This window comes from Gobius niger, assembly GCF_951799975.1.
Source record: "Gobius niger genome assembly, chromosome: 23".
Taxonomy (NCBI): Eukaryota; Metazoa; Chordata; class Actinopteri; order Gobiiformes; family Gobiidae; genus Gobius; species Gobius niger.
In genome coordinates, this window is record NC_136874.1 from 10,359,374 (window position 1) to 10,385,437 (window position 26,064).

General features: G+C 42.6%; 1 protein-coding gene across 13 annotated transcripts in view; it reads left to right on the forward strand.

Moving 5' to 3' along the window:
* The first annotated feature begins 477 nt into the window (after positions 1 to 477).
* Positions 478 to 26,064, forward strand: part of dmd (dystrophin) — a 163,261-nt gene continuing 137,674 nt past the window's right edge. For 7 of the 13 annotated variants that reach the window (XR_013794166.1, XM_079581868.1, XM_079581862.1 and 4 more), the window contains exons 1-6: positions 12,552 to 12,585; positions 12,769 to 12,861; positions 16,405 to 16,506; positions 18,399 to 18,469; positions 19,638 to 19,756; positions 25,161 to 25,354. Coding sequence is in view for 12 of the 13 variants with exons in the window: in XM_079581868.1 (XP_079437994.1) it covers positions 16,417 to 16,506; positions 18,399 to 18,469; positions 19,638 to 19,756; positions 25,161 to 25,354 (474 nt within the window). In the remaining variant the exon portion in view is untranslated. Of the gene's footprint in view, positions 538 to 11,823; positions 11,917 to 12,504; positions 12,586 to 12,768; positions 12,862 to 16,404; positions 16,507 to 18,398; positions 18,470 to 19,637; positions 19,757 to 25,160; positions 25,355 to 26,064 lie in introns of those variants that run through there. The other 6 variants (XM_079581873.1, XM_079581867.1, XM_079581874.1 and 3 more) reach the window with 1 other exon arrangement.

Consider the following 26,064-nt stretch of genomic DNA (forward strand, 5'->3'; position numbering starts at 1 on the left):
CTTTAAAGAAAAGTTATGCAGTTCCCTCATCAAAAACACATCTGTAGTATTTCGCTTCATTTACAGAATTACACCGCGCAATAGATAGAAAATAATTAAATAAATAAAATCTAACACACTTAGTATTGCACATTACAAGCCTCTGTTGGCAAGTTTCTGAAAGAACTGCACATTTAGCCACAGCTGCCCTGGGGTAGACCAATCAGTGCCATCAGCCGCTCCGACCACTCACTCACACACTACAGTCGATGGGTGACGTGTCTTGCCCAAGGACTCAACATCCACGTTTCCCATTGGTCCATGAATCATCAGCAGACCTGTTCTGAACACTCCAAATGTGTTCATCAAGACTCCGCTGATTTGCTGGCATACAGTTAGCTGCAAATGAAACCTCGTGTTTCCTGTTTTTCAATCCCAACGATGCCACAGTGTATATGTCCGCTGCCTGTAACATATCTTTCCCTTTGTTTCGCAGATGAGAGAGAAGACGTCCAGAAGAAGACTTTCACAAAATGGGTGAACTCACAGTTGGTTAAGGTGAGAAGGAACTCTCTTCTATACAATCCCATGAACAGCATCTCCTCCCTCTGCCTGTCCCGGCCCACTTCTCTTTGTTTTTTGTCTTATTTCCATTTCCCCTCACAACAGAAACAAATTGTTTGTCTCGTTGGTCCGTCGTGGGTGTTCATTGCTTCTTTCATCTTCTGCTGTTTTTCTGAGTCATGGACAATGGACGTGACACTTCTTTTCACACTGTGTGCACACTCAAGGTTAGCATTGCCCAGGCTAATGGAGAGCGGCGAGAAACGGAACCTTCTTTTTTTTGTTCTCTCGTAGTTTGTTTTGATAATGGATTTTCTGTTGATCTAAATGGGCTTCCTCATCCAAAATTAATTCTAAAAACGCCGTGTCTGTGCGCTGTCGTTAGCGTCTCAAATGTCACCTTGCTGAAACTCCCTATTGCATTACTCCCGCTATACTCGGATCTATATTGGCTTTATTCATTCCTGTAATTGAATATAATGCCAGCCTTACTTTTCCGACAGGCTAATGTTGTGTTGGCAGACGGCCATTTTCTAAAGGACCCAGACTCCTTTGGCATCATTTCGGCGTAGCTTTCGCAGAGTTAAATGAAATGAAAAGTCCACAATTGTTTGTACTTATCCTAATCGTGATGTGCCCTGGCCCTTTCATTGTTTGTTTGGAAATTCAATCACATTTGTCATCTCAAAGTTGGCGATAAAGTTTTCCCGCTGAAGGTGTGCCGTTGCCATGGTGACGCGGACTACGCTACACGGAGCGTGGCTGTTGTAGCGGGATCTCGGCGCGGCGTGATTAGGGCGACGGATAGGAAATAAAAGGTTGGAGACAACGGGAGATTCCCTCATCCGAAGAGATAGATGAGGCTGACACACACACACACACACACACACACACACACACACACACACACACACACACACACACACACACACACACACACACAAGTCAGGACGACAGGTGAGGGGAGAGGAAATGATCCGGCAAAAGCCTTTTGGGCACCACGGTGGCACAGCGGTTAGGTTCCGGGTTCGAATCACGCCTGGACGAGGCCTTTCTGTGTGGAGTTTGCATGTTCTCCCCGTGTCTGTGTAGGTTTCCACAAAAAACATGTACAATAGGCCAGGATGAATGATGTGTGCGCGTGAAGGGGAATCTTAACACCATCGAGTATGGGGTGAATGTAGGATTGTCTTATGTAAAGCGCTTTGTGACGACGCTTTATTAAAAGTTCTTCTTCTCCTTCTTCTCCATCTTCGTCTCCTTCTTCTTCTTCTTCATCTCCTTCTTCTTCTCCTTCTTTCTTCTTCTCCTCCTCTTCCTTCTTCTTCTGCCTTTCCTCCTCCTTCTTCTTCTCCTCCTTCTCCTCCTCCTTCTTCTTCTCCTTGCCCTCCTTCTTCTACGTCTCCTCTTTCTTCTCCTCCTTCCTCTTCTCCTCCTTGTCCTCCTCCTTCTTCTCCTCCTCCTCCTTCTTCTTCGCCTTGCCCTCCTTCTTCTACTCCTCTTTTTTCTCCTCCTTCTTCTCCTCCTCCTCCTTCTTCTTCTCCTTGTCCTACTTCTTCTACTTCTCCTCCTTTCTTCTTCTCCTTCTCCTTCTCCTTCTCCTCTTTCTTCTTCTCCTTCTTCTCCTCCTTGTCCTCCTCCTTCTCCTCCTCCTCCTCCTCCTTCTTCTCCTTGTCCTCCTCCTTCTTCTTCTCCTCTTTCTTCTCCTCTTCCTCCTCCTTCTTCTCCTTGTCCTTCTCCTTTTCCTCTTTCTTCTTCTCCTCCTCCTCCTTCTTCTTCTGCCTTTCCTCCTCCATGTTCTTCTCCTTCTCCTCCTTCTTCTTCTCCTCTTTCTTCTCCTTCTTCTTCTGCCTTTCCTCCTCCTCCATGTTCTTCTCCTTCTCCTCCTTCTTTTTCTTCTTTGTCTTCTCCTCCTCTGCAGATTACTGACACAAATATGAGAAAGAGACAGAGTTTAAATGTATATTTGTTTATTTCATTTAATTAATGTGTTAGTTACACAGAGTTTTTTCAGAGGGAGCTATAGATCGCTTGGTTAGTTTTTGAATTAGCTATTTATATAACTGAAAAACAAATCAAGCACAATAGATTAGCCTTGGAATTAGATATAAAGAAATTCCTCTGAAAAAAACATTCAATATATTAAGTCCAAAAACCTCCTTATGAGAAAACGGCGCTAAAGCCTGATAGCGTCTGTGCATGTCTACGAATGAACGCGTGTAGGAAATGTGCAGGACAAAGAGGATTAAGATATTACCTCCATGTTCGTTCACAAAAGTAGTGAATCTTTCTGTGTGTGAATTCTGACAGACTGAATATTTCTAAAGCAATGAGTGGAATGAGCTGAGGGGAGCGTGCGTCCAGCGCGGCGTTGATTTCACAGGCGGACTGTCTCTGTTTGCCGAGCTCCTCTGCCGCACTGGGCTCAGATAGACAGTTATCAGGAGTGGGGTGCGTATATATTTGGAAAAAGCGATGCTTGGTTTCACAATAGTTACCCCGCGGCACCCCCAGAGACTGTATTCCAGACAGAGACATTCTTTTTGCAAATTAGGCAGGCCAATATGATGGCGCCGGTTTGTTTTGCCTCCAAATGGATAGAGTTTATACGCACAAGGCTGCATATCTGGAATTATTCTAACAGCCCTCAAATTGCCTTCACTTCAAACATAACTTTTTACATGGCGGGAGATAAATCCACACAGTTTGCACATTTCTTTCAAGTTATTAAGTTGTAAAATGGGTTGTTTAAAGGTCTAAGCCTTTTCATTGAGCACTATATTCCCTTTAAACTCTATGTGTGCGTCTCCAGTTTAGTGCATTTTTCATAAACCTCTACAGTTTGGGCGATAATGTTTTGTTGTGATCATTAATCTTTCGCATATTATTGGTTTATGCAAATAGATGTACTCTGGCGTCTGCGCGAGGAATATGCAATAATGACAGATCCCAATTTTAGCATAGAGAGATTAGCCCGGATTTTGGAAACACTTTTTATCAATATGTTTACTTACGAGACAGTTCCATGCGCCATATGTGAAGCAGCAGTGGCTTGTCCGAGGGCCCTCTCTTGTATTTAAGGTTTTTGCAGTCCCGGAGCGATGTGGGTGCGCTGCTGTCATCCTCTCTCTCTTTGTCATTCAGCGGTGGAGAGAGCCGGAGAAGAAAAAGAGGCTCCCCAAAAAACTATTACCAAAGCTGACATCTTAAAACAAGGCGAGCGGCGGATTGTTTTTCGAATAGATGGAGGTTTGGTATGTGACACCGGGGCCTGAAGAGCGATAAACCTTTCAACATTTTACTCAAAAAGACAGAAATTGCTACTATTATGCCATTTTTGTTTCATCCCAGGCTTTAGCAATGGACAGTTCTGGCGTCGAGCAGTGCTGTATGATTATTTACATAATGTTGTATCTTGCATTGTCAACTTTTATTAACAGCATTGACAATGGACATAAATTATAAAGCAAACAGCACAGTCAATCTAAACAATACAACACAATGTTACGCTGCCTGAACAAAAACATGTGTCCACCTGGATTTTGGGCTGCTGTGGTTGGTCAGGTCTCGGCTCAGCAACACTATGTGACCAAGGAATTAGATCAGCTCCTGAACATCTTGAAAGACCAGGTTGTCCCATCAATGGATTTCTTCTTCCCTGATGGCACAGACATGTTCTTGCCTGGCCTGCCAGACACTCTTCCTTTCTGTTCAAAAGAAGAACCGTCTGGACAGCTCCTCGCAGCCTATCATTTCACGATTTTACCCACATCGGTCCAATCACGCACCGAGAGGCGGGACATCATTCCCCCAAGAGGCGGAAGCCGTCGCCACACTCTATCAAAACAATAGAGATGGCGTGTGCGGCGAGTGATGCGATGTTTTCTTCTGCTCTTTTGTCTGTTTTAAATCATTTGGAAAAAAAAATCACATCCCTATAGCCAGAGCAAGAAACAGCGTTCGAAGCGTTCCTCGTAAATAAGGACGTTTTTGGAAAGGCTTCCTGCCACTTCTTACTGCGACGTATCTAGCGTTGCACTGATTGGTTGATGCCGTCTGTCAATCACGCCCACCGGGAAATCTTTGAGATCATACTTGCTCCCAGACTGTATGTCTTTGAAATACCTATGAAAAGAGTGGCTCAGGGAGTGTGAGACATCATTTTTACACATGGGTTGGACAGATTCATGTAACAGTGGATCTTTGGCCATTTCAGTCAGTGTAAAGAATTGCAGTTCCTTTACTTCCTTGTAATGTTAATGTACATATTATACTCTATAACAATATGAATCGTATCGACCCCTATATTCCGTAATACGTATCCAACAGCCAGCACTGGGAGCTACACCACAAACCTTTCACAGTGATGCCCCTGAAAAGCCTGAATATGCGGTCTACGCTGCAATTAAATTCATTCAAGCCATACTTGATGTTAGACAACTCCAACACAGCTTTTCTTATTGGCAAAAAGAAAGCTACTTGTTAGTTAGCTCTCAGTTAGCTTTTCTGTGAGCATTTTATAACAATATTGTCCCTAGAGCTGGTTAAATGCGTGATATCCAGACTTTCCTCTGTTCCTAAAGGCACATTCCACTCCTCGCTGTCGTCAATATTGATGACGGTGTCGGTGTCTTGTTAAAAAGAGCATTTATTACGATGTGATTTGGAAAGAATGAACCCAATCAAAAACTAATCACGCTTCCAGTGTACACAGACCTGTCTGCTTCATCCGTCAGCTTTTCACCGCAGCTCACGGTATCATTTCACACAACAGACCTAACTATAGACGGCGTCGCACGGCTCGACTTGGAGTTGTAATTTAGCTGGTGTTTACCTTTGTTTGCCGCTTTCTCTGCCTGACGCCTTTACTTTGCTTTTCTGCCGATGATTATTGGTTGCTATAATTAACTTTTATTGCAAAGCGGGGAAACGAAAATAAATCGGGGGCTCGTCCCGGCCAGCCATAAAAGCACAGTCATGCAAAATTCAGAATGCTGAGATCATTACTACTTAATGCTTAATGGTACTGCTACTGCAAATACTACTACAATGCTGCTGCTCTCACTGTAACCTACTATTGTGGTTATTGTTAGTGCTGGCCAGTCGGGGAGATCGCTTGCTCATACCTCATGTCGATCACAAACACAAAGCTGCTCGTCCTTTCTATAAAATTCCACCCTGAGTGGAGTGACCTCCCTTTGCGCACTTTCCACAAACCGATTCATGTGCGATGTTATTTGCCTTTTTATACACAGGCCTATAGTGGCAAAGGGAATTATGAGAAGTTTCCTGAAGGATGGATGCAGACAGGGTTGTAACACACTGAACACAATTAAAAGTAAACAGTAATCGAGATGAATGTGACATTTTGATCTTGAAGCGTGGGCTACAAACGGCGCTTCTCCATGTTGGCAAAGCAACGCACGTCCGTACATCCATCATACGCTGTTAGAGGAATAAAGCAGATGCCAAGTGTGTGGTTTCAAATGGATGATCAGTTTAGTGAAAGCAGCAAAATGCTACGACAAAATAGCGGCTCATTTTGTGGATTTCGACATGTTTTGCCGACATGTTTGATTTTTTTTCCTTTGTTTTCTCTCCCTTTTAGTAAAATTGCTCATATTTGCTGCTGCCTTTTGAGTCATTGAGACAAAAAGGAAGACCAAGATTTGTTTGATGCTCCAGCCACTAACACTTTTTGTGCATGCTTCTCTAATGAAGACACTACTGTACATTAGGTTGTGACCCTAAAGTTTAAAGGCCCTCCACAAGTCAACAAGTCAATATTTATGAGAGCATCTTCATATTGTACAACTCCCCACGCTCCTCTGTCCTCATCAGGAAGGACATAGAGATTACACACTTTCTCTCGCCGGAAATCCATATTCCGGTTGAAAGGTCGGGGTCCTGTCTTCCCGCGTTCTCCCAATCAGCTCCCGCATACTTCCTGGACGCTCCGTGTAATTACTGCATCACCGCGACGCCACTTGAACTTGGAACCTTGAGAGGACCGGGCCCCCGAGAAGAATAGGCTCCGTGTAAATCAAGCCGTTGGGTGTAGTGGCTGAACAAAGCGAGGAGCACGTCTCGGGGCGTCGCGCCTCAAGTGTCATTAAAGCAGATGAGGCGTACACTCCACCTGCCTGACAAACACTGATTTCAGAGCGGCGGCAGAACGCTCACCCGAATGATCAAGTAGAATTTATATGTTGCAGCGTGCTCCGTCTGGCCGGAGCTGAACTTCAGTAAATTGCAGTTGCTTTTCTGCCGCGTGCGATATCGGCTGCTCTTTTGCTTTGCCAGTGGTGATTTTCCCCTTTGTGATGGTTTGGCTTTACTTGCTGTTTTTTTAATATAACTTGTTTAACAGTAAGTCATGCCATCGAGCAAAGTGTAGGTATAAGGCATAGTGGTCTGTAGCTAGTTCAGTTCCCAGCGAGAAATTATGTCCGGCTGGGTCTGGGAACTGAACTAGACATATATTTCCTTAGGTCGTATTTAAAGCAGTACTAACTTGTTTACCGTAATAAATCCTTTTCATAGTTCCTCCGGGGGTAATACAAGTGTTAAAGGGATCTCCCCCGGTGTCTCAGAAAACCACAATTGCAACTTCACTGCCTCACCTATGCACACTAATGGAATCACGAAGAAGAAGCTAACAGGCTAACGAGTAAAGCTAACTGTGGGCTTGCACAACTTAAACAGTATTTACAGGCAAGTTTGAGTGAAAAAAAATGATCTTCATTGTGTAATAGGATGTACAATATCCCTCTCGCCCTTTGTCTTTTCTGTCAGCGTAGTATTTACTCTCACGGACGATTAATGGGTAAACAAAACGCAACATGCTAAACACCTGCAGTGGCGCTTATGGCCTCTAGGGGCATGAGTTGTGCAGTATTGCTTTGATTCTGATTGGCTGAGGACAGAGCCAAAGTATTACTAACTAGCAATTTTATTTGGCCCACACATCACTGCAATTAGCCAATATTTGTTTTTATGTTATGTTTGTTTTTTTAATGGGACTTTCCTTGTTGTTGCTACATCGATACAATACAATACAATTACACCGTAAGCAAAAATTGTTCTTGTTAAATGTTACCGGACATATTTATATTTTAACACACACTGCATGGGCAAAGTAAAAAGTCTCCACTAATGAAAGGCCACTCGCTCTAATATTTGGCTCTGTTAGCTTTGGTTCCGGTACATTCGCTGTGGCATTGTTTCAAAACTTCTGCCATGTCTAAAGATCCAGTGTTCTTGTATTAATGATGGGAGACTGTGACCACTGAGCGAAGCCTTCTCCAGCACATCCCAAAGATTCTCACTGGGGTTAAGATCTGGACTCTATGAACCACAATGTGAGCATGATGTATCCTGGCATTGTCATCTTGGAATATGTCTGTTCCATCCAGGGAAGAACAAATCCACTGATGGAATAACCTGTAGTTGTATATAGTGTTGCTGAACCTAGACCTGACCAACTTATGTACAATAAATCCTTATGGAAACGTTTTTTTTTTTTTTTTTTCCCCAGAGAGTATTACCTATAGAAGTGTAAAAGCCTATTAGTGATTTTGTAGGTGGCTTAAAAATATCTTTCTCTTACCATAAACAATACATGTGAAATCTCCTGATTCTCACCTGCACTCAGATGAACCTATGTCTTGGAGAAAAAATAAAACAGATATTTCCTGCCACTCTAAAAAGGATACTTTTCTTTGCCCATAGTGGTCCTTATTTGCCTGCATTTGCTGTGTGCACACGCTGCGTATGAGTTTGGGTAAAAATCCTCCAACACATTAGACCAAATGAGTGGTTTCTTCGCTAAAAGCCCATCCATCTTTTGAAGTCGTCGGAGTGATTTACTAAAATGTCTTTTCATCATGACGCACCGTGAAGAAATTGCACAGTCAAGCGCACTTTATATCACCCGTAAACACGCTTCAAACCTTTGAATTTTCAAGAGTGGTCGTGAAAGCTCGTCTGTCCCGCACTTAAATGGAAAATGCTAATGTGCCTGGTAATCACAGATGTTAAAAATATCTCCAAATCAGCAGCGACTCTCTTGGCCATGTTTGAATTAAATCAGTCATTTGAATTTCCTTAAAAGACTTGGCCTGATCCAAAAAAGCAAAAAAAAAATTGTATTAATTAACAGGTAACATCTTAGCATAAAGAGCTTTACATTAGAGTCCCCGTCCCCTCTGTGTGAACACTGTTCCTTTTATTCTATGACACAAAATCTCTGATCTTTTCTCATTCTGGGGATAAAATATTCCACACCAGCACCAGAACCCCTGGAAAACGGCCAGTCACGCTCACAAACCCATCAGTCCACGGGCAATAGACGGTCGAGAACTGTTTTACTTTGAATGGAAACCACGAAATCGATTGCTTCTTTCCGTGTCAAGGGTCATTATTGGGGAAATAGCTCCACACGGTGGCCGTGTATCGTGACCTTTGTGACTTGTATCAGTACATATTCAGGCTTATTAAACGTGCTCAGCATGACCGGCCTAATTATGATCCTCTGAGTCTTAAAACGCACATTAATGTGAGCAATAGCAGCTAACAGATTAGCTGCTGAACATATCATGTACATTTTACTCTAACAAAACAGAAAACTACATTGTCGGCTGCATACAATGTATTTAAGAACAATATAACAGGGACAGAATAAAAGCTTTTGCTATTATTACATTATGAACCGACAAGCGAAGAACCAAATGTTACTGATCAGGCCCGACCGATATCGATTTTTGGGGTCCGATAACGATATGAAGGGGGTTGAAATGGCCGATAACCGATATATAGGCCGATTTTTTGGGTCTCTGAAATAGCCTATAGTTAAACATTGATTATTATAGTAAAGGTTTCAATCATAGAAATATATATAAATATTTTTGCTGGAGGTCGACCGCCGATGCCGATCTGCTGATCTGCTTTCTCACATATTTGCCGGTCTGCTAGTAGCCGGAGGCGGACGTCGTAACGTCACACTTAACAAACGTGTTTCCATTGTAGCCGTTGTCATAGTAATGATAAACAAATGTTGTTGGAAATATCTTCTATTGACGGAAGTGAGCGGGGGAAGTCTTTAGGAGTTACTGCGCGGACGTTGTGCTCCTTGTATCATTACGCCTCACAATGTAGTACCCCTTTTTATCTGCTTATAAAATCGACATGTTACATTTCTGTGTAAATATACTTTGCATGAAAACACTTCACGTAACTTTATTTAAATAGGGAACACGTAGAAGAGCTTGGTAGCTTCTATTGTGAGCTTTTTTGGAGCTATGTGACATGTGGGAGAGGCTGCGTATGTGCTCCGTTTGCCTGGCAGAGCGCACGGACAAAGACCAGACGGGGATATATTAACTCGACTAAGGTTAGGTAAGAACATATCTTGGTATGTAAAAACGGTGGCCTATTCCTTTAAGCCACAACAGGACCACATTTTGTACTTGTTTGTTACTTCGCTACTTTCAGTTTAATTTTATTACTCTTGATCACTTCCTGCCTCCAGCTGATGTCACTGATGATGTAAGCAGTGAAAGAGTCTATCGGTCGGGCCCCAGTTACTGACATTTCATGAACACATTGGGGTTCAGCTGCTCAGTTTAAAACCGCCTTCTCTTCTCTCACTTCCTTTGCATCCATTTCCATCAATTAAACAAAATGTAATTTCTAAGTTCTCAGACGATCTCTGCCCATTCATTTCAATGGTCGCATCTGTTTCACCTACAGGGCCGCTATCCTTCCCCCATCTGTATTAGATCTATATGAGGGCAAGTTTGGTCTTTTATTGACTAGAGAGATAAAAACGGCCCACCACCAAACAGACTTCCCTCTCCCGCCACAGTCTGACATTGAGGTGGGGGACAGGCTAGCATTTTATGGGAGTTGTCTTTTAGCTGTCAGGATGATGCCTCGCTTATAGAGTACACTGGCCCGTGCCGTCCTTGTAAAACTACAACATTAAGTAAATTCTAGAACATCATGAACTTAACATGGCATCACAAATCCATCATCATCATCATCATTAACATTATTCCATGACCCTGCGCTGAAAGCTTTGGGCAATTTCCAATGTATTAATGTCACAGATGGCTAATGTCATGTAATTATTCATGATTTTCTAATGATGCTCTTGCTCAGTCATCACCGTCTGATTGAGAAAAACATCTTAGAGGGAAAAAAAAAAAAAATGCCTTGATTTGCCAGAACATTAGGAATATAGTTTTGGGGGGGGGTGTTGTGGCGGCCAGGCTGTTCTCTGCCTCTGCCAGCGAATAAGTGCGAAATCAATCTATGGGCGGAAATGTAAATCTTAATTTCTTGCAGCCCTTTTTTTCTCGCAGCAAACTTGGATTGACATCAATACCAACATGGCGAGGCCCAACAAGCGCGTCAATATGTATATTTAACTGTAGTTTGAGCCCGCTATAGTGGAAAAAGAAGTGCCACTTAAAGGTCAGGCATGATCGTAACAACCTTTACGCACACACACCCGGGCGGCTCTCACATCCTCCGCTGCTGATGTGGCGGCGATGCATTCACTGACCCTGTTAAGAGTGTGACGAGACTGCAAATAAGGAGAGTACATTTCCCAAGCGTGATATCTTATTTCGACTGAATTATAAAGATGACAGTTTCAGGTGGATTTGAAGAAAAGCAGTAAAGTTTGTTGTCTTTTTTTGATATAGTTGTCAAAAAAGTTATTCATTCCGAAGTTTAGCCGTCCAGATAGTTCGGAGACGCTCGGCGGGCGTGGATGCTTTCCTCGGCGATCACAGCTCTGGCAGATTATAGCTTACGACACATAAGTACAGTTGTTTTTTTGGCTTTGCCCTGACAGTCCGCTCCCACATTGTGCTCGCTGCCTGCCTGTGTTTTACTGTACCCACCGGCCACACACCAAAGCTGCGAGGGCCATTTCCAGCAAAGCAGCAATTTTAATAATGACATACTCGCGCTTGAACGTTACAATTAGCTCAAGGTGTCCTCTTCTGCTGAAAGCCACGCGTACTTGCCTTCTGCGTCGCTTTGTATCGGCGGGGAACAAAACTTCTAGCCTGTAATCTCAGACTTGTCAGAGCAAGATGATAAGCAATCTCATGGGTGTTACAGCCGCATGAAACGGCGCAAATGGCTTGTGATTGCATGCTTGTTCATTTGCTGTTTGTACACGGAAAAAACACAATATGGCACAAGGAAAGACGTCACGGGTTTTCTGCTTCATATGCTAACTCCTGCGCCCCCCTTGTTTGTTTGCAGACAGGGAAGAAGCCGGTGGACGATCTCTTCTCGGACCTCTGCGATGGCAGGAAGCTGCTGGAGCTGCTGGAGGGGCTCGTCGGACATGAGCTGGTGAGACTCGAGAGCGACGTCGACGCCGCTCTCCTTATCGGGGAGAAGTCACTCAGCCGCGGGAAATCTTTTATCCTCACGAGTTAATGTTCATTACAGAGCAAAGCCAAACGTCTAAGCCGCTTTAGCGATTACTGCAACTAAACACTGGAAATTGTGGATAATCTTGACAAAGCCAGTTTTGCACGGACAAAACAGGCTCTGATCAAATCAAATTAGAAAATGTTAATTATTTGTTTTAAGATGAAGAAACAGCAAAGCATCTTTCTGTGGCGAAGTAAAAGGAGCCGCTATTTTATGATCAGGGAAATCTCTTTTTTTGTGAAATCTTGTGTTGTTTCAGTATCTCAACAAACTTTGCTCTCCTTGTGAAGCAAACAGCCTCGCTCTTGTTGTCCTGGATGTGTTAGCACTGTGGGTAGCAGACACGGTGCCACATGTCTTTGGATGCTATCTGCTCATTGTAACACTTTTATTGTAATGTAGCCGTTGTGAGTTCTGTTTATACCTCTATAATCTTCCCCTTGTATCTATCTAGTAACTCTCCCTCCCTTCTTGCATCTCTCTCTCTTGCTCTCTCTTCCGTAGGTGAGGTTGGAGAAAGGCTTCACGCGAGTTCACTCTTTCAACAATGTCAACCGGGCTCTGCAGATCCTTCAGAAAAACAATGTAAGCCATGTCAATATCAGGCCTCGGCTTAATGCAATGTGGGAGCCGCATGTTCAATAAATGCTTGGAGTCGGCACCTTTCCCATAACCTCATTTTTTCTGTCAATAAATATGCATCTTTCATGATTTTTCCTGTATATTGTAGCTTGAAGCAGTCTTTTGGGTGTGTCGCTGCCGTTTCAGGTTGAACTGGTGAACATCGGAGCGGCGGACATTGTGGATGGGAATCATAAACTGATCCTCGGGCTCATCTGGAGCATCATTCTCCACTGGCAGGTGAGCGCCGGTGCATCTTAAAAACACATCTGTGCTTTTACTGCTCAGGTTTTTTTAATTTATTTTTTGACAAACAACTCCCAAAGTAACTTGAGCTCACCTTGACCTTAATGCGTTTTTATCCAGAGCTCAATGAAAAGAGTAAACATGTGAGATGCAGTTTTAGTGGAGATCTATTGCACGGTGAAACTGAGGAGATTGGACGAGCAGGACGGGTGAATCATCAAGTATTGAACTGTTGCTGGGGCAAAAAGCACACATATATGCTATAAGGGTTTTTAATTTTTTATTATGCTATGCTAGATGATTTCATAGTCATATATTATATTGTTTTGTGTTGTTGTTTTAGAGAGGTTCATCACTAAAAGTCACAGAGCATGCTCCCTTTGTCAGATAAGCACAAAAACTGCTGAAGCGGCGTAAGGTGCATTAGGGTAAACATGCACTCATTGAAATGCACATGTGTAGCGCTGTTTGAACTTGATGGTTGCTCCAATTGAAAATAACGAAGCAAACAAACAGTAAAAATATACATAATTGAAAACTGATTGTGATGTAAAGCGCAATACAAGTGTAAGCCATTATTATTTTTATTATTATTAATGATGGTCCTGTTTGCAGTTTCAAAGCTTTTAGCCTTAAAGGGCTATTTCAGGATTTTTGACATAGGGCCTCATTTCCTAGTTATCCAGAGTGTTGATTTGAATTCAGTCCTTATATTTGAAGAGTTGAGTGGTGCTAGTCTAGTGCTAGGCTAGTGCATGTCTATGGTAACTAGTTGCCTGCATTAGAAACAGTCTGACCCAAGCACAGTGCACCTGAGGCAAATCAGTCATAACACCAGACTACCCACAGAAATGTCTGTTATGACTGACAACTTTTGGAAACATAACCATTTTGCATTTAAAAGGACTTATATTTGAGCAGCATCAGCTTCCTGGTTGTAGCTAGGCAGCGGATCTACAGTAGTTTTACCTGCGGTTGGCATTACTGCACGTAGAATTCAGGAAGGAGCTTTCTACAAATCAAATATGGCAACGTTTGGAGGACGACCCCATGATTTTGAAGAGGTTTTTAATGCAGGCTACTAGTTACCATAGACATGCACTAGCCTTGCACTAGCCTAGCACCACTAAACTCTTCAAATATAAGGACTGGAAAAAATCTCCAGAAATCAACAACACTCTGGTTAACTAGGAAATAAGGCCCTATGTCAATAATCCCTTTAATGTCTTGAGAACACGTTTACACATATCTTTGTGTAGTTTTTGGTGGGACTCTCACGTCTGAGCCCTCGGTAAAATACAGTACCCTTTACAGTCTGACACTCACTCTTGGTAATATTCTCAATCTAATACCGACAACATCGTCCATAATTTACCATTTCTGTTTACTTCAGCGGAAATCAAGTGTCCTGCATTTTATTGTGTAGATAGAACCCAGATGTCCTAAATTGTGAAACATGGAATGTTGTATTTCCTGTTTTTCTATTCCTCACTCCCACCGCTCCAGAGGGCGCTTCAGCCCAATTTGAAATCCTGGCCAACACTCATAAACATATATAAACATTATTTTTCGATCATCAAGGCTGAGGTGCCCAGAACGTTGTTTATAAGCCACAATCAGGCTTAATAAGTCCATTTTAACATCACTCATTATCGTTTTCCATCCAACGCTACAACACCTGAGCCCCTAATTTGGAGCCCCAAACATGTCCAGGATCCTCTGAAGCTTCCCATTATTTCTTCGCCAAAACAACCACCTTAACCAATGCTTTTTAATTGTCCCACTTCCAATTACCAATATAATGTCTCAATCATGCTAGTTTTGTCATAGACCTAATGGCGCGGTTAATAGCTAAACGCACGCCGGTAATGATCTTCAAAGGCTGCTCCACCAGGGAGGTTATCTCTTCATTGCGTCGCCCTGTTCCTTGTGTGTGCGCCTGGTCGCTCTTTGTAAAGCAGCCTCTCCAATTAAAGTGTAAATGCATGCAGTGACCTACTCCCAAATGAGATCCTTTTTTTATTTTTTCACCCAGCAGGCCACATGTTACCGCGGCGCTCCGGCTAACAAACCTCGCCGCCGCGTTGTGGTGTTTCTGCACAAGTCACCTCGAACCGAATTATGCCGGACTGTATTATGAGCAGGAGCTGGTGGTGGCCTTCTCCGCCTCTTTTGTCAAGAGCCTTAATAGGGCTGGCCTTGTACCAACACAGTCCAAGTTTAAGAAGGGGCTTTTCGTATTGTCATTATTATTTATGCTATTTACACAAAACTGGCATTATCATTCGCACTTTCTCACATTTTGTTGGACCTTTGCTTGGATTATTGCGCGCATTTGTTGTGGCATTGTTTCGATGTGCTCCTGTAATGTTAAAAGATTTATTTTTCCGTCTAGTGTTGCATTAATTTTTCACCAAGATGTTGTGTTAAAGATGGGAGAGTCAGGAATGATTTTCCACCACAGAATCCTTCCAGTTTTTAACAATGCGTTGGACAGTTCTTAGCAGCATTTTAGTCTAACCTTTGTATATTTTTTGTCTTATAAAACAAAAAAATGAGAGGAAAGAGAGGAAAATGAGAGGAATTTTGTTATGGAAGTTATTTTTTGATGTTTTCTGGTGGACCATGAACATATTAAACACACACAAATAAAGTCAAATCAAAATTGGGTCATTATGAATGTTTTTACTGAGAAGATTGTCCAAAAAAAAAAAAAAAACAGCACTCAAGTAAGCTGTTGTTAGCTAATGTTAGCATTATGGTCTCCATTGTGTATGTATTTTATGGCCTGTTGAACCATTTTGCTCCTCTCCGTGCCTCGGCATTTAGTTGAAAATAGATCCTTAATTCAGTATTTGTTAAAGTAGTGGTGGAATAATAGAGAAAAGAGTTGTTCTTTTTCGTTTTGTCCTCGACTGTGGCCTTTTGTGGGCTTTCACTCAGATGCCTTCTGTAGCAATAGCACATATTTCTCGAATTTTGTGAACTTGAACAGCCTTTGAAATGTTTTGCTTTTTGTTAAGCCACTATTGGTAATCATCCATCACACGAAATATCTGGCATCTACCGTTTGAATTCAGAAATGGAATGAAGGGACAATTACACTGATATCAAAGGAAATAGGTATAACATCGAAGGGGCCAAATGGAGCATAAAAGGCAGGAGAGGGAGCCGAAATAAACAAGCGCGGGGCAGGGGAGCCGAGAGGCGGCAGGTAGAGTGTGGTGGAGGTGCATCAGTAATGCAGAGGCGGCCACCCAGCCCTGCACACTGCTCCAAAACTGTCAATCACCGCTGCCAGCCCCACACACACACCCACCCCAGCAGCACCCTAACATCACTGGTCTGCTCAAACAAACTTCTGAGGGAATGGTCCAAAGTGTTTCTTTAAGGAAATGCTGTTTGGATTTACAAAGGATCACTATATCAGGAGGAGGATTGAGAATGTTTGGTCATGTTAATCCTATAAGGTTTGGGATTTCAGAAGGTGTAAGGAATGTAGATTGCAGACTGACGATCTCACTGCTGTTTTTCCAGGTAAAGGATGTGATGAAGGATGTGATGGCGGGCCTACAGCAGACCAACAGTGAGAAGATTCTGCTGAGCTGGGTTCGTCAGAATACAAGGCAGTACCCTCAGGTCTGTTCCTCTCTGCGCCGTCACTGTAACCCACGCTGGCACACATGCATGAGCCCACATCCCCAACACCAACACTGCTGCCAAATACTTGTAGAATTTGGAAATTTTCTTAACCTTGCACAATTTTCACCTCCTACTCAATTATAAAAAAGGCTCTGTCATAATTTACTGTATATATTTTTGGAGCAGTAAAACTTTAAAGGTGATAGCACACGGAAAAAGGAATAAAGCCTTGTAATATGTGCTAGTAGACGTTGTTGTGGCCCTGACAGAAGAAGCAGTCGTAGTAGTGGTCAGTGTAATTGCAGCAGCAGTAGCAGAGACACGGTTCACAGTGTGTAAGTAAATAGAGTCCTTATGCGGATGTGATTTTGACAGTGATGGCAGCTGACTGTAAACGTTGTGCTTGTCACTTGTCACAAACTGAGCTGTGAGAAAGTGAGTGGGAGTGAAGGGACCCACAGGAGCTGCTCCTTGTTAAGCTCTCTCCCCACAACAAGGGCAGGGAGGTGCGCTATAGGGCCACACTCACCTCCAATAATAGGCTTTTCCAGGTTGCAATGTAGGGGAAGTGACAGAAGGAAATGTACAGGTGTCAGAAGAAGTCAGAGTTGTGAATATAATGTTTGGGAGGTGTATTTGAATAGAAATGTCATGTTTTTTTTTATTGTCTGCTGTAGTGAAAACTGTTTGCACAGTCATTCACTTTCTGTTACATTTCCAGGAACAACCACATGTATTAATATCTAAATTATAAACAGAAAATAACAAAACAACACAGTTTATGTTCAATAGTATTTATATATATAATTGTCAGGCAATAATTCTATCATTATGTGTGGGCAATGTAATTAATCTTTGCCGAGTCATACGAAATGGGCATTATCTATAAGGTAATGATGCATTTTTAAATCAAACGTTCATATCATTCAAGCAGTGAAGGCAAAAAACTCTGTACAATACATAAATATTATCAGTGGGCATATTATAAACCGTGTTTCAGTGTGAATGGTCTCTGAATACTTCTGTGAATGGTCCTGACCTTTACATCGGAGAAGAAAAGCCAAACCTTCTTGTAATTGAGTAAATTATTCTCTCGACCATGTACTTTTCTACTCAAGACATCATCATAAGACCTTAATGAAATAAAACCTCTTTTGTCACACGTATGCCCAAGACAAAGAACATCATGCTCATAAGGTGAATTCAGGTACAGATGGAAACCAGTGATAGTGGTGAGGACTTGGTCATAACTCATTTTTAACTTAATTTTCAGCAATGCTCAGTGTGTAGATCTGCATCCTCTCTCCTCCTCTGTTTGTCTCGCCCTCCTCCTGGCCTCATCTGGCCTCTCATCTTCCTTGTAAATCCAAGGTCTGAAGTAAACAACCTTTCGGTCCCGGAGTGTTAGATCGTAGTTGATTCCACATGAATAAGTCCGGGATAGAGAAAAGTTTAAATCCGTGTGCGTGATGGGCCGCGGTGCACAGTGACCGGTGGAGACTATCCCGGTTTCAGCTGAAACTCTATGTAGATCACTAAAAAGTGAACGATAACCGGCAAAAACAACTAGCCGCTGGCCATGGCTGCTGATAACGCTTCAATGAAGGTTCTTGAATCGTCTTCAGTACCTCATTGAAGATGGAAAACTCCTGTACAACTGAGAGCCTACACAGACATCAAATTGTAACGCTGTTTATTGTCCCACCAAAACACAGAAAAGGGTTCCCTCTTGACAATAATGTTGAAACTAGGCAGAGAGAGAGGGCAGAGAGAGAGGGGAGGAGAAAGAGATAAACACATGACTTGTCGACTCCCTAAAATGAGGTCGACGAGTGCCGCAGAATGCCCTATTACTGAATAATATTATTCATTGTGTTTATTCTTCTCAGGTCAATGTGGTGAACTTCTCCAGCAGCTGGAATGATGGACTGGCCTTCAACGCCCTCATCCACAGCCACAGGTGAGGGGCAGTGTGCGGAAGAGTGCGGGGTCGGTTAGGGACGGGGCAAGGCTGGGAAACTTATGTAGCTGAAGATTTATGGTTTATCATCTTCTATCGCATTTCAGTCCGTATAATATATATTTAGTGGTATGGTGTGCCCCCCTTGATTTCCTCTTGAGATGTTATATATATCATGTTGGTGACAACATTTACACAAGGCAAGTTTGATAGACCAGTGTAAGACTAAACTGCGATTGATAAGAAGCAGAGTAATGAAAATGAGATGCCTGAACCAGAACTTTATCCAAAATAATATAGTGAGAAATAATGCTGAGTTCAAATCGGTAAATTTCCAACTGTTCCAACACTTTACCAGCATTTGGACAAAATCTCTGGCCTCTGTGTTTAAATGGGTTCGGTAAAATAACATTGCGGCAGCCTGCAGTAGGTAGATTTATCTGATTTTTACCACTTAATTGTTTTTGTCTTACTATCTTTGTACTTTTCCACTTGACAACAGGAACACAGTAACACTAACCAACCAGATCTAAATTCACACTTTCACACAAACAGAATGCAGCATATTTATAGAACAAACAAATGTGATTCTATAACAGACTGTGTATATAGCCTTATCTTTAATTATCACTATGCCACAGTATTAACATCGTTCAGCTTTGTTGTTGCAAAATGTATCACCATTATGTACCACCAAGTTTGTTCTAACACCTATAAATGTTCTAAATGGAGTTGATTTTAAATATAAATCCCGACACATCACCAGTATTGTATTGTTAGCGGTAAAAGTTCACAGCCCATCAGCACACAGACACATGGGTGCTGAGTGATCATGTCCAAATATAACTGCGCCTGCCTCAGCTCCACTCGCGTAATTACAGCGTTAAACAGTGGAGGGAGGATCTATAGGAGCGGTAATAGGAAAGCATAAAGCACGTTTACAGCCACGCGGTCAGCAGCTTGGCCTTCTGACAATGCTGACTTTTGATGGGGTCGGGAAAGAAAACACCGCTCACCAAATCAAAATGTGAAAATGAACAAAAGTCACAAGGCTCAAAGCAAATACCCAGACCAATTACGCATTATTGGGGACAGAACACATATTTACCCACATTAAAATTCTAATATTGTTTGTTAAATTGCCACGTTTTGGTTTTGTCTCCCGCAGACCGGAGCTTTTTGAGTGGAGCTTGGTGGAGAAGAAGACGTCGGCCATTGACCGTCTGGAACATGCTTTTAATAAGGCCGAGCAGCACCTGGGGATAGAGAAACTGCTTGATCCGGAGGGTAGGTTCAACACACACACACACACACACACACACACACACACACACACACATGCGCATGTTTGTAATTCTTAGTGAGGACACTCAAAGACATAATGTATTACCCAGAACCTAAGGCCCTAACCTTAATCTTAACCCTAACCCTAATCTAAACCCAATTCTAACCCTGACCCTGAGACCACATCTTGACCCTCAAACAGTCCTTCACATAAGTGAGGACAACCCAAAATGTCCTCACTTTACAGAAACATCCTGTTGGTTAAAAACTCAAACTGGTCCTCACAATGTCGTAAATGCAAAAACACACACACACACATACTTGCGGCTACATCTTTGTGAGGTCGCTCATAGACATATTTCCCCATGACCTTGATTCACCCGTGTAAACATGAGTGGCTGTTGCTACGGAGATGCAAAATTTCTAGTTAGAATCAACCAGAAAACCTATTAACAGGACCATTGAAATCTTCGTGGCAAACTACCCATTATGAGAGTATTTTCCCACACTTCTACCTCCTGCTCAGTGATGAAAAGTCTCTTAATTTGGTCCATACCCAGCTGAGAGACATTTCCTCTCTCTCTCTCTCTCTCTCTTTCTCTCGCCACATCACGGCCTCGTTAATCGCTCTTTTCCAAACGCTGCTCAAATAAATCACTTCTCTGACAGCATTAAATCTAACTGTATCTGCCTGCCAGGCCTTCAGCCGACCCCAGATCTGCTAACACACTCCTAATAGAGACTGCCAGCCCCCTCGAAAGCCACTCGGTCAACACTTTGTAGCAGCTTTGTCAGTGCTTTGTGACAAACACAGCTTTTTTTGTGTGTGTGTTGCTGTACAAGTTGCCGGTTCGTAGCCCATATAGGACACCTGTTTGAAGCGCTACAATGTTATTCGCGAAACAAAATGCTCTCTTTCATCTGCCAGTCCCTTCTCTCCTCCTCAGTCGTCTCAGGCTCCACTGCTAATCACTTGAATGGCCAATTACTTAAAAGATGGCTCTTCAAAGTGGAAAATGAATTATTCTGAATACTTAAAACGCCATTCATTTCCATGCTAAAATTGTGCGACAAAGGCTCAAGCTTGTTTTGCATTTGATTACTTCAATTATAAAATGTCTTGTTTATGTCATATTTTTGCCTTCTTAATTAAAGCCGCACAAAGCAACATTCCACGCAATGAATTATATCAAATACATGATACATAATTAATACAAATACAGAAATTCAAGCCAAACATGTACCCATTAGTTTATTATCTATTCAATATTCTTCACGCAGGTATCTCCCATTGCTAAGATGTTCCTAATGCGTCCGTGTGGAATCTGCCTGTTGTAATAATTGAGTTTGTTTTGAAGCCTCTCGCTGAAAAACCCCAATATGAGAGCCACATATTTTCCTGCGTGGGAATTATCTCCGGAGCTGTTGTGATCCTCTTTAATGACATTTGCAGTCTGGATATTTACACAAAACGGTAATCACTGCAAGCCCGGCGCTCAAATACGCAAACTTTGTGTGCGCCTATGAGGGATAAGTGCAGATATTCAATACGTTTAATGAAATAGATGAACACAATGGGAGCTGGCATACCTTTTATAATGAATTTTTTAAAGATATTTGTGTAGTTTGTCCCCTCCTGGAGCCGCCACCTTAACGTGGTGGAGGAGTTTGAGCGCCCGAATGATCCGGGAGCTTTGTTGTCGAGAGCTTCGTGCCCCTGGTAGGGTCTCCCTTGGCAAACAGGTCCTAGGTGACAGGTCAGACAAAGGGCGGTTCATAAGCCCCTTATGAGAGACCAACAGGCCTGTTTAATTATGAGGCCGTCCTTCTTTGGACCCACCACCTGCAGGAGGAGCCATAAGGGGCTGGTGCAATGTGATTTGGGCAGCTCCAACGGCTGCCCCACGACCCGGAAACGGACAAGTGGAAGAAAATGGATGGATGGATGGATAGATGTAGTTTGTCTGAATTCTGTAAAAAACAAAAACAAAAAAAAACATCAAGTTGAACAATCTCGAGTGTCCTACTTTGAGCTCATAAAAATTCCAAGGCAACACGAGAAATTATACTATTCATCCGAGAAGTGACAGCTCATGCATCAATTTCTTTGTGCATTGTTTTGTCTCCGTTGATGGCAATTTTTCCAAATCACTGTCAATAAACACAAGGTGTCAAGCCAAATATTAAGAAAATACGAATATTTAAAAGTACAACCTGCCTTTTAGCTGCAATAATGACACATTTACCCAGGACATTCCCAACAGGAAGTCATTTTGAGCATGAATAGTTATATTAAATCATATATAAATCAACAGAATAAATGTATGACTTACTTAAATCTCATCTTGGAACACATACAGATATTAATAATGAATTAACTTGCCTTTTTGCCTTTTCATTATGTGCTCGTGGTGTCCTTCACATTTCTCCAGTCATACACACCGCTAATTAGCCGCTAACATGCTAATTATGCAGATGACTTAACCCGTTAGCCTGCTAATTAGCCTCCGTCGCTCATTATGATCCGGGATGGTATTCTCTGCTTTACCTGTGCTCTTCACTAGCCACTCTCCACAGCTGCATAGTGTCACTGTTTTGATAAAAGGAGACCAAATGCTAAATTATTAACTTAAAGAACGTCGGCCTGGCAAGGACAGTGGAGGGAATCTGTGTGTGCATTTCTCCACGTAATTTATGGAGTCTCCCCTCTGTCACACATTAAACTCGCCTCCTTCTGCAAAGCTTATAAATCCACAGCCAAAGAATGAAATAAATAATATACAAAATCTTTATCTTTCTGTCTCGCTTTGGCACCCTGTATATCTTCCAGCGCAAACATGTGCATAGACGGTCTATTGTCCCGGGCTGTTTTTCCGTTTCCCCTCACTGCCGGCCCATTACTTACAGCGCTGTCAGACATTCTGCTGTCTATTGTGCGAGGGGTTCTCAAGCGGTGGCGCACGTACGATTTGCGGCACACAGAACTTCCTCTGCTGCTGAAGTTCTGTTTCAAACCTGTTTTAGGATTGTGACCTCAGATTTAGTCCTGGTGTCACAGCTGTTATAGATACAGACGGCATCTCGTCATTGAAGGGGGCGTGGCTTTGCTGAGGGGGAAAATGGAATCTTTAGATAAACCCAATTTTTCACTTTTTTTTTTCTTCTTTCTGGTGGAATATTAGCGTATTTACCACATATAAATAAAGTCAAGTGTAAATTGGGCCAACATAGATATTTTCTCACAGCAGATTGTTCAGTAGAAGTGAAAAAACGGCCGTTGTAACTAGTGCTAGCTAACCGTTAGCATTAGCCCAATACTAACATGAGGCATCAAGTTAGCATTCTCCATTATTTATATACTTATGGGCTGTTGACCCACTGTGCTCCTCTCCATGTCTTTGTATCTTTATATAGCAGAAAACTATATTCAAAATTCAGCGCATGTTAAAGTAGTTTTGAATAATTAAAGAAAGTAGGGCTGCAAAATATTGAAGTGACTTGCGATATACGATACTGCTGTGCAACATCGCGATAACGGTATTATTGCGATATTTCACTAAACACGATATGTTTTTTCAGCAAACTGTGTCAAAAGAAGACTCAAAAAACACCCCATCAGGACCAAAACAAGGGTAGAATTTAACAAGGCTAGTAAATGTTAAGCTATAAGTGAACTTTTACACATGACTTGCAAAAAAAATGGGTCGATCTCAGTCAGATGAAGGCTATGGTGATGTTGCGATATGGATATTGCATCCGCTAATATCGCGATACGATATTTTTCGCGATATATTGTGCAGCCCTAAAAGAAAGTTTACATTTTTCTCCAAATTGTTTTCCCCCTTAACTGTTTTCAAGCATGACCATATATGGGCGATTCCAGAGATGCCGTCTGCATCTATGGGACACCAGGTCTGTTTGCTTTCTTTTAGTCTGAGTTCGGCCATTGTTTTGTGTCGGGGTGGTCCTGGTTTGGACATTGCAGGAGCCTTTCTTGTAGACGTTTTAGTGCAGGCTTCCTCTGCTGCTCATAGTCATAGAACTTGACCGGTGGTGAAGGGTCCATTTCAGCTCCTTTTCAGTCAGGCCAGACCTCTTAAGAAATAAAAGATGTAGTATGCAACGCAAGCATCTCTTAAAAAGCACCTTTAAACATTTATTCACAACCCACAATCGTTGCTAATTTTAAAGTCAGTTAAAATTAGATGTGTGGAGCTTCTGTCTGCTTTGTGCGATCATGAAAATCTTAGAAGCGAAAAAAAACCTTGCTGAGCCTTTCTCGTCTGCCGGCTCATAGCATGCTGTACTTCTCGCTCCATTATGACTTTTCGGCTGTGAAAAGTGGGACCTGGCTGCCTACAAGCAACTTGCTAAAAGTTAGTTTTACAGGCAGGTCGACGCGCTGATGCCACACACCAGCACGCACAGAACTTACCGTCGCCGAGCCCATGGACTGTTTTTCACTGCAGTCATGCACCGATACTCTGAGTCAGGGAGCTCTCTGTGCCTGGAGAGGGGCTGGTCACAGGTACGGTGCTAAACGGGTTAGCGGAAATCGAACAACCCTGTGAGGTACATGTTTTCTGCCTCTGACATCAAACCACCAAACCTTAACCTTAATGAGAAGGACATAGGGCCATCCTCAGTTTAAACTATTTCATTCAGCTTCATTTTAGGTTTAGTTGGAGTGTCGGCTCGTGTTTTTGTCCTGATCAAGTCATTATTTTTATTCAACTCGTCTCTAAAATCCTCACAATTCTTTATCCCTCCTCACCATCTCCTTCCCACTGGGATCTGAGTGTATTAGTTTCGCCCCCAGCCTTTTGTCCAGGCCATAGTTCACTTAAACGCTCTCTGTCTCCTCCTGTTCCCTCATTTAGCCGTTGCTTCAGGACTCGACTGGCAGACGGAGGATGCTATGGGAAATGAAGACTTGGTTGCATATTATAAACAGCGGCTTTCGGTCATTTAAAACCCAGCCTTATCGCAGAATACACAAGCCGATTTGTGATTCATGAGCAGGGACGGTGTCTGCAACTGTCGCCACGGCTGACCAGATGTTGGCACAAAAAAAGCGCCCTCGCCAAATGGACACAGACGGAAAAACATTATTTTTTTGAAAATTTCATTCAGATTCGGGGCATTGGAGTCTGCTCGGTGCCACATGCTGATTGAAGGATGATGGATGCTAATGGCTTTAGAGATGTTTATCATTCGTGAGGATGTGCCATGATTGAGTTAGGTGATTTTGAATGATATGCTGCTGAGTTAATGAATGTGAATTGGACAATAATGTTCCCAGGGGATAGTGTGTTGCTCCTTTTATAACATTTGTTTGCTGACTGTATGTAGGGTGTATCAAACTAGTGAAGCCACATTTTGATCAGCGTTACTACTGTGATTTCAGACGTGGCCGTGCCCAACCCGGACAAGAAGAGCATCCTCATGTACGTGACGTCCCTGTTCAAGGTCCTCCCCCAGAGCATCACCATGGAGGCCATCGCCGAGGTGGAGACGTTGCCGCGGGGGACCCCCTCCGCCAGCCGGGTGACCACCGAGGAGCACTACCAGATCCAGACCCAGCAGCGCTTCTCCCAGCAGGTCTGTCCGGGTATTACGAACTTATGCTTCAGAGAGGTGAAGGCGAAAGGTCAGTGCGATTTGGAAAGAACGCGAAAAGAAGAGGCTTTGACTCTGGCATTGACCAAAGAACAAGCTCGCTCCTTCTCATCTTTGAAACAACCTCTCCTCGCTTTCTCCTTTATAACCACTGACTATACATGGTTTTCAGGGACATCACTTGAAGGCAGTAACCATGGCGACTCGGTGTTAGCCTATAGCCACAATGCAGATGACAGATAAGCTGTATTTCCAACAGACGTAGTCATTTACTTAATACTGTAGTTTTTTTTCAGATCTGTACTTTACTTGAGTTGTATTTGTGGTGAGAACATAGTTAATACAATTTATATTTAACATTTTAAAGTTGTACCCAGTTTTTTTTTGTTTGTTTATAGTTTCACTTCCTTATTGGACACCGACAGGAAGTGTCATAGATGATTCTGAGTGGATGTCATTCCAAATGCAGCTTTTTCAGTTGGCTTTATTAACTTTATATTGTCGTTTTACAAAGGTTTAAGGTTAGGAATTAAGGTTATGGTTATGGTAAGAAAAAAGGATTTGGTTAGAATAATGTGGGGGGCGGGATCATGGCGTAACTGGGTTGAAAAGGGAAAAGACGCGCCATAGATACAGACGGCATCGCCCATATATGGTTATGTTTGGAAATAGTTGACGGGGAAAACAATTTG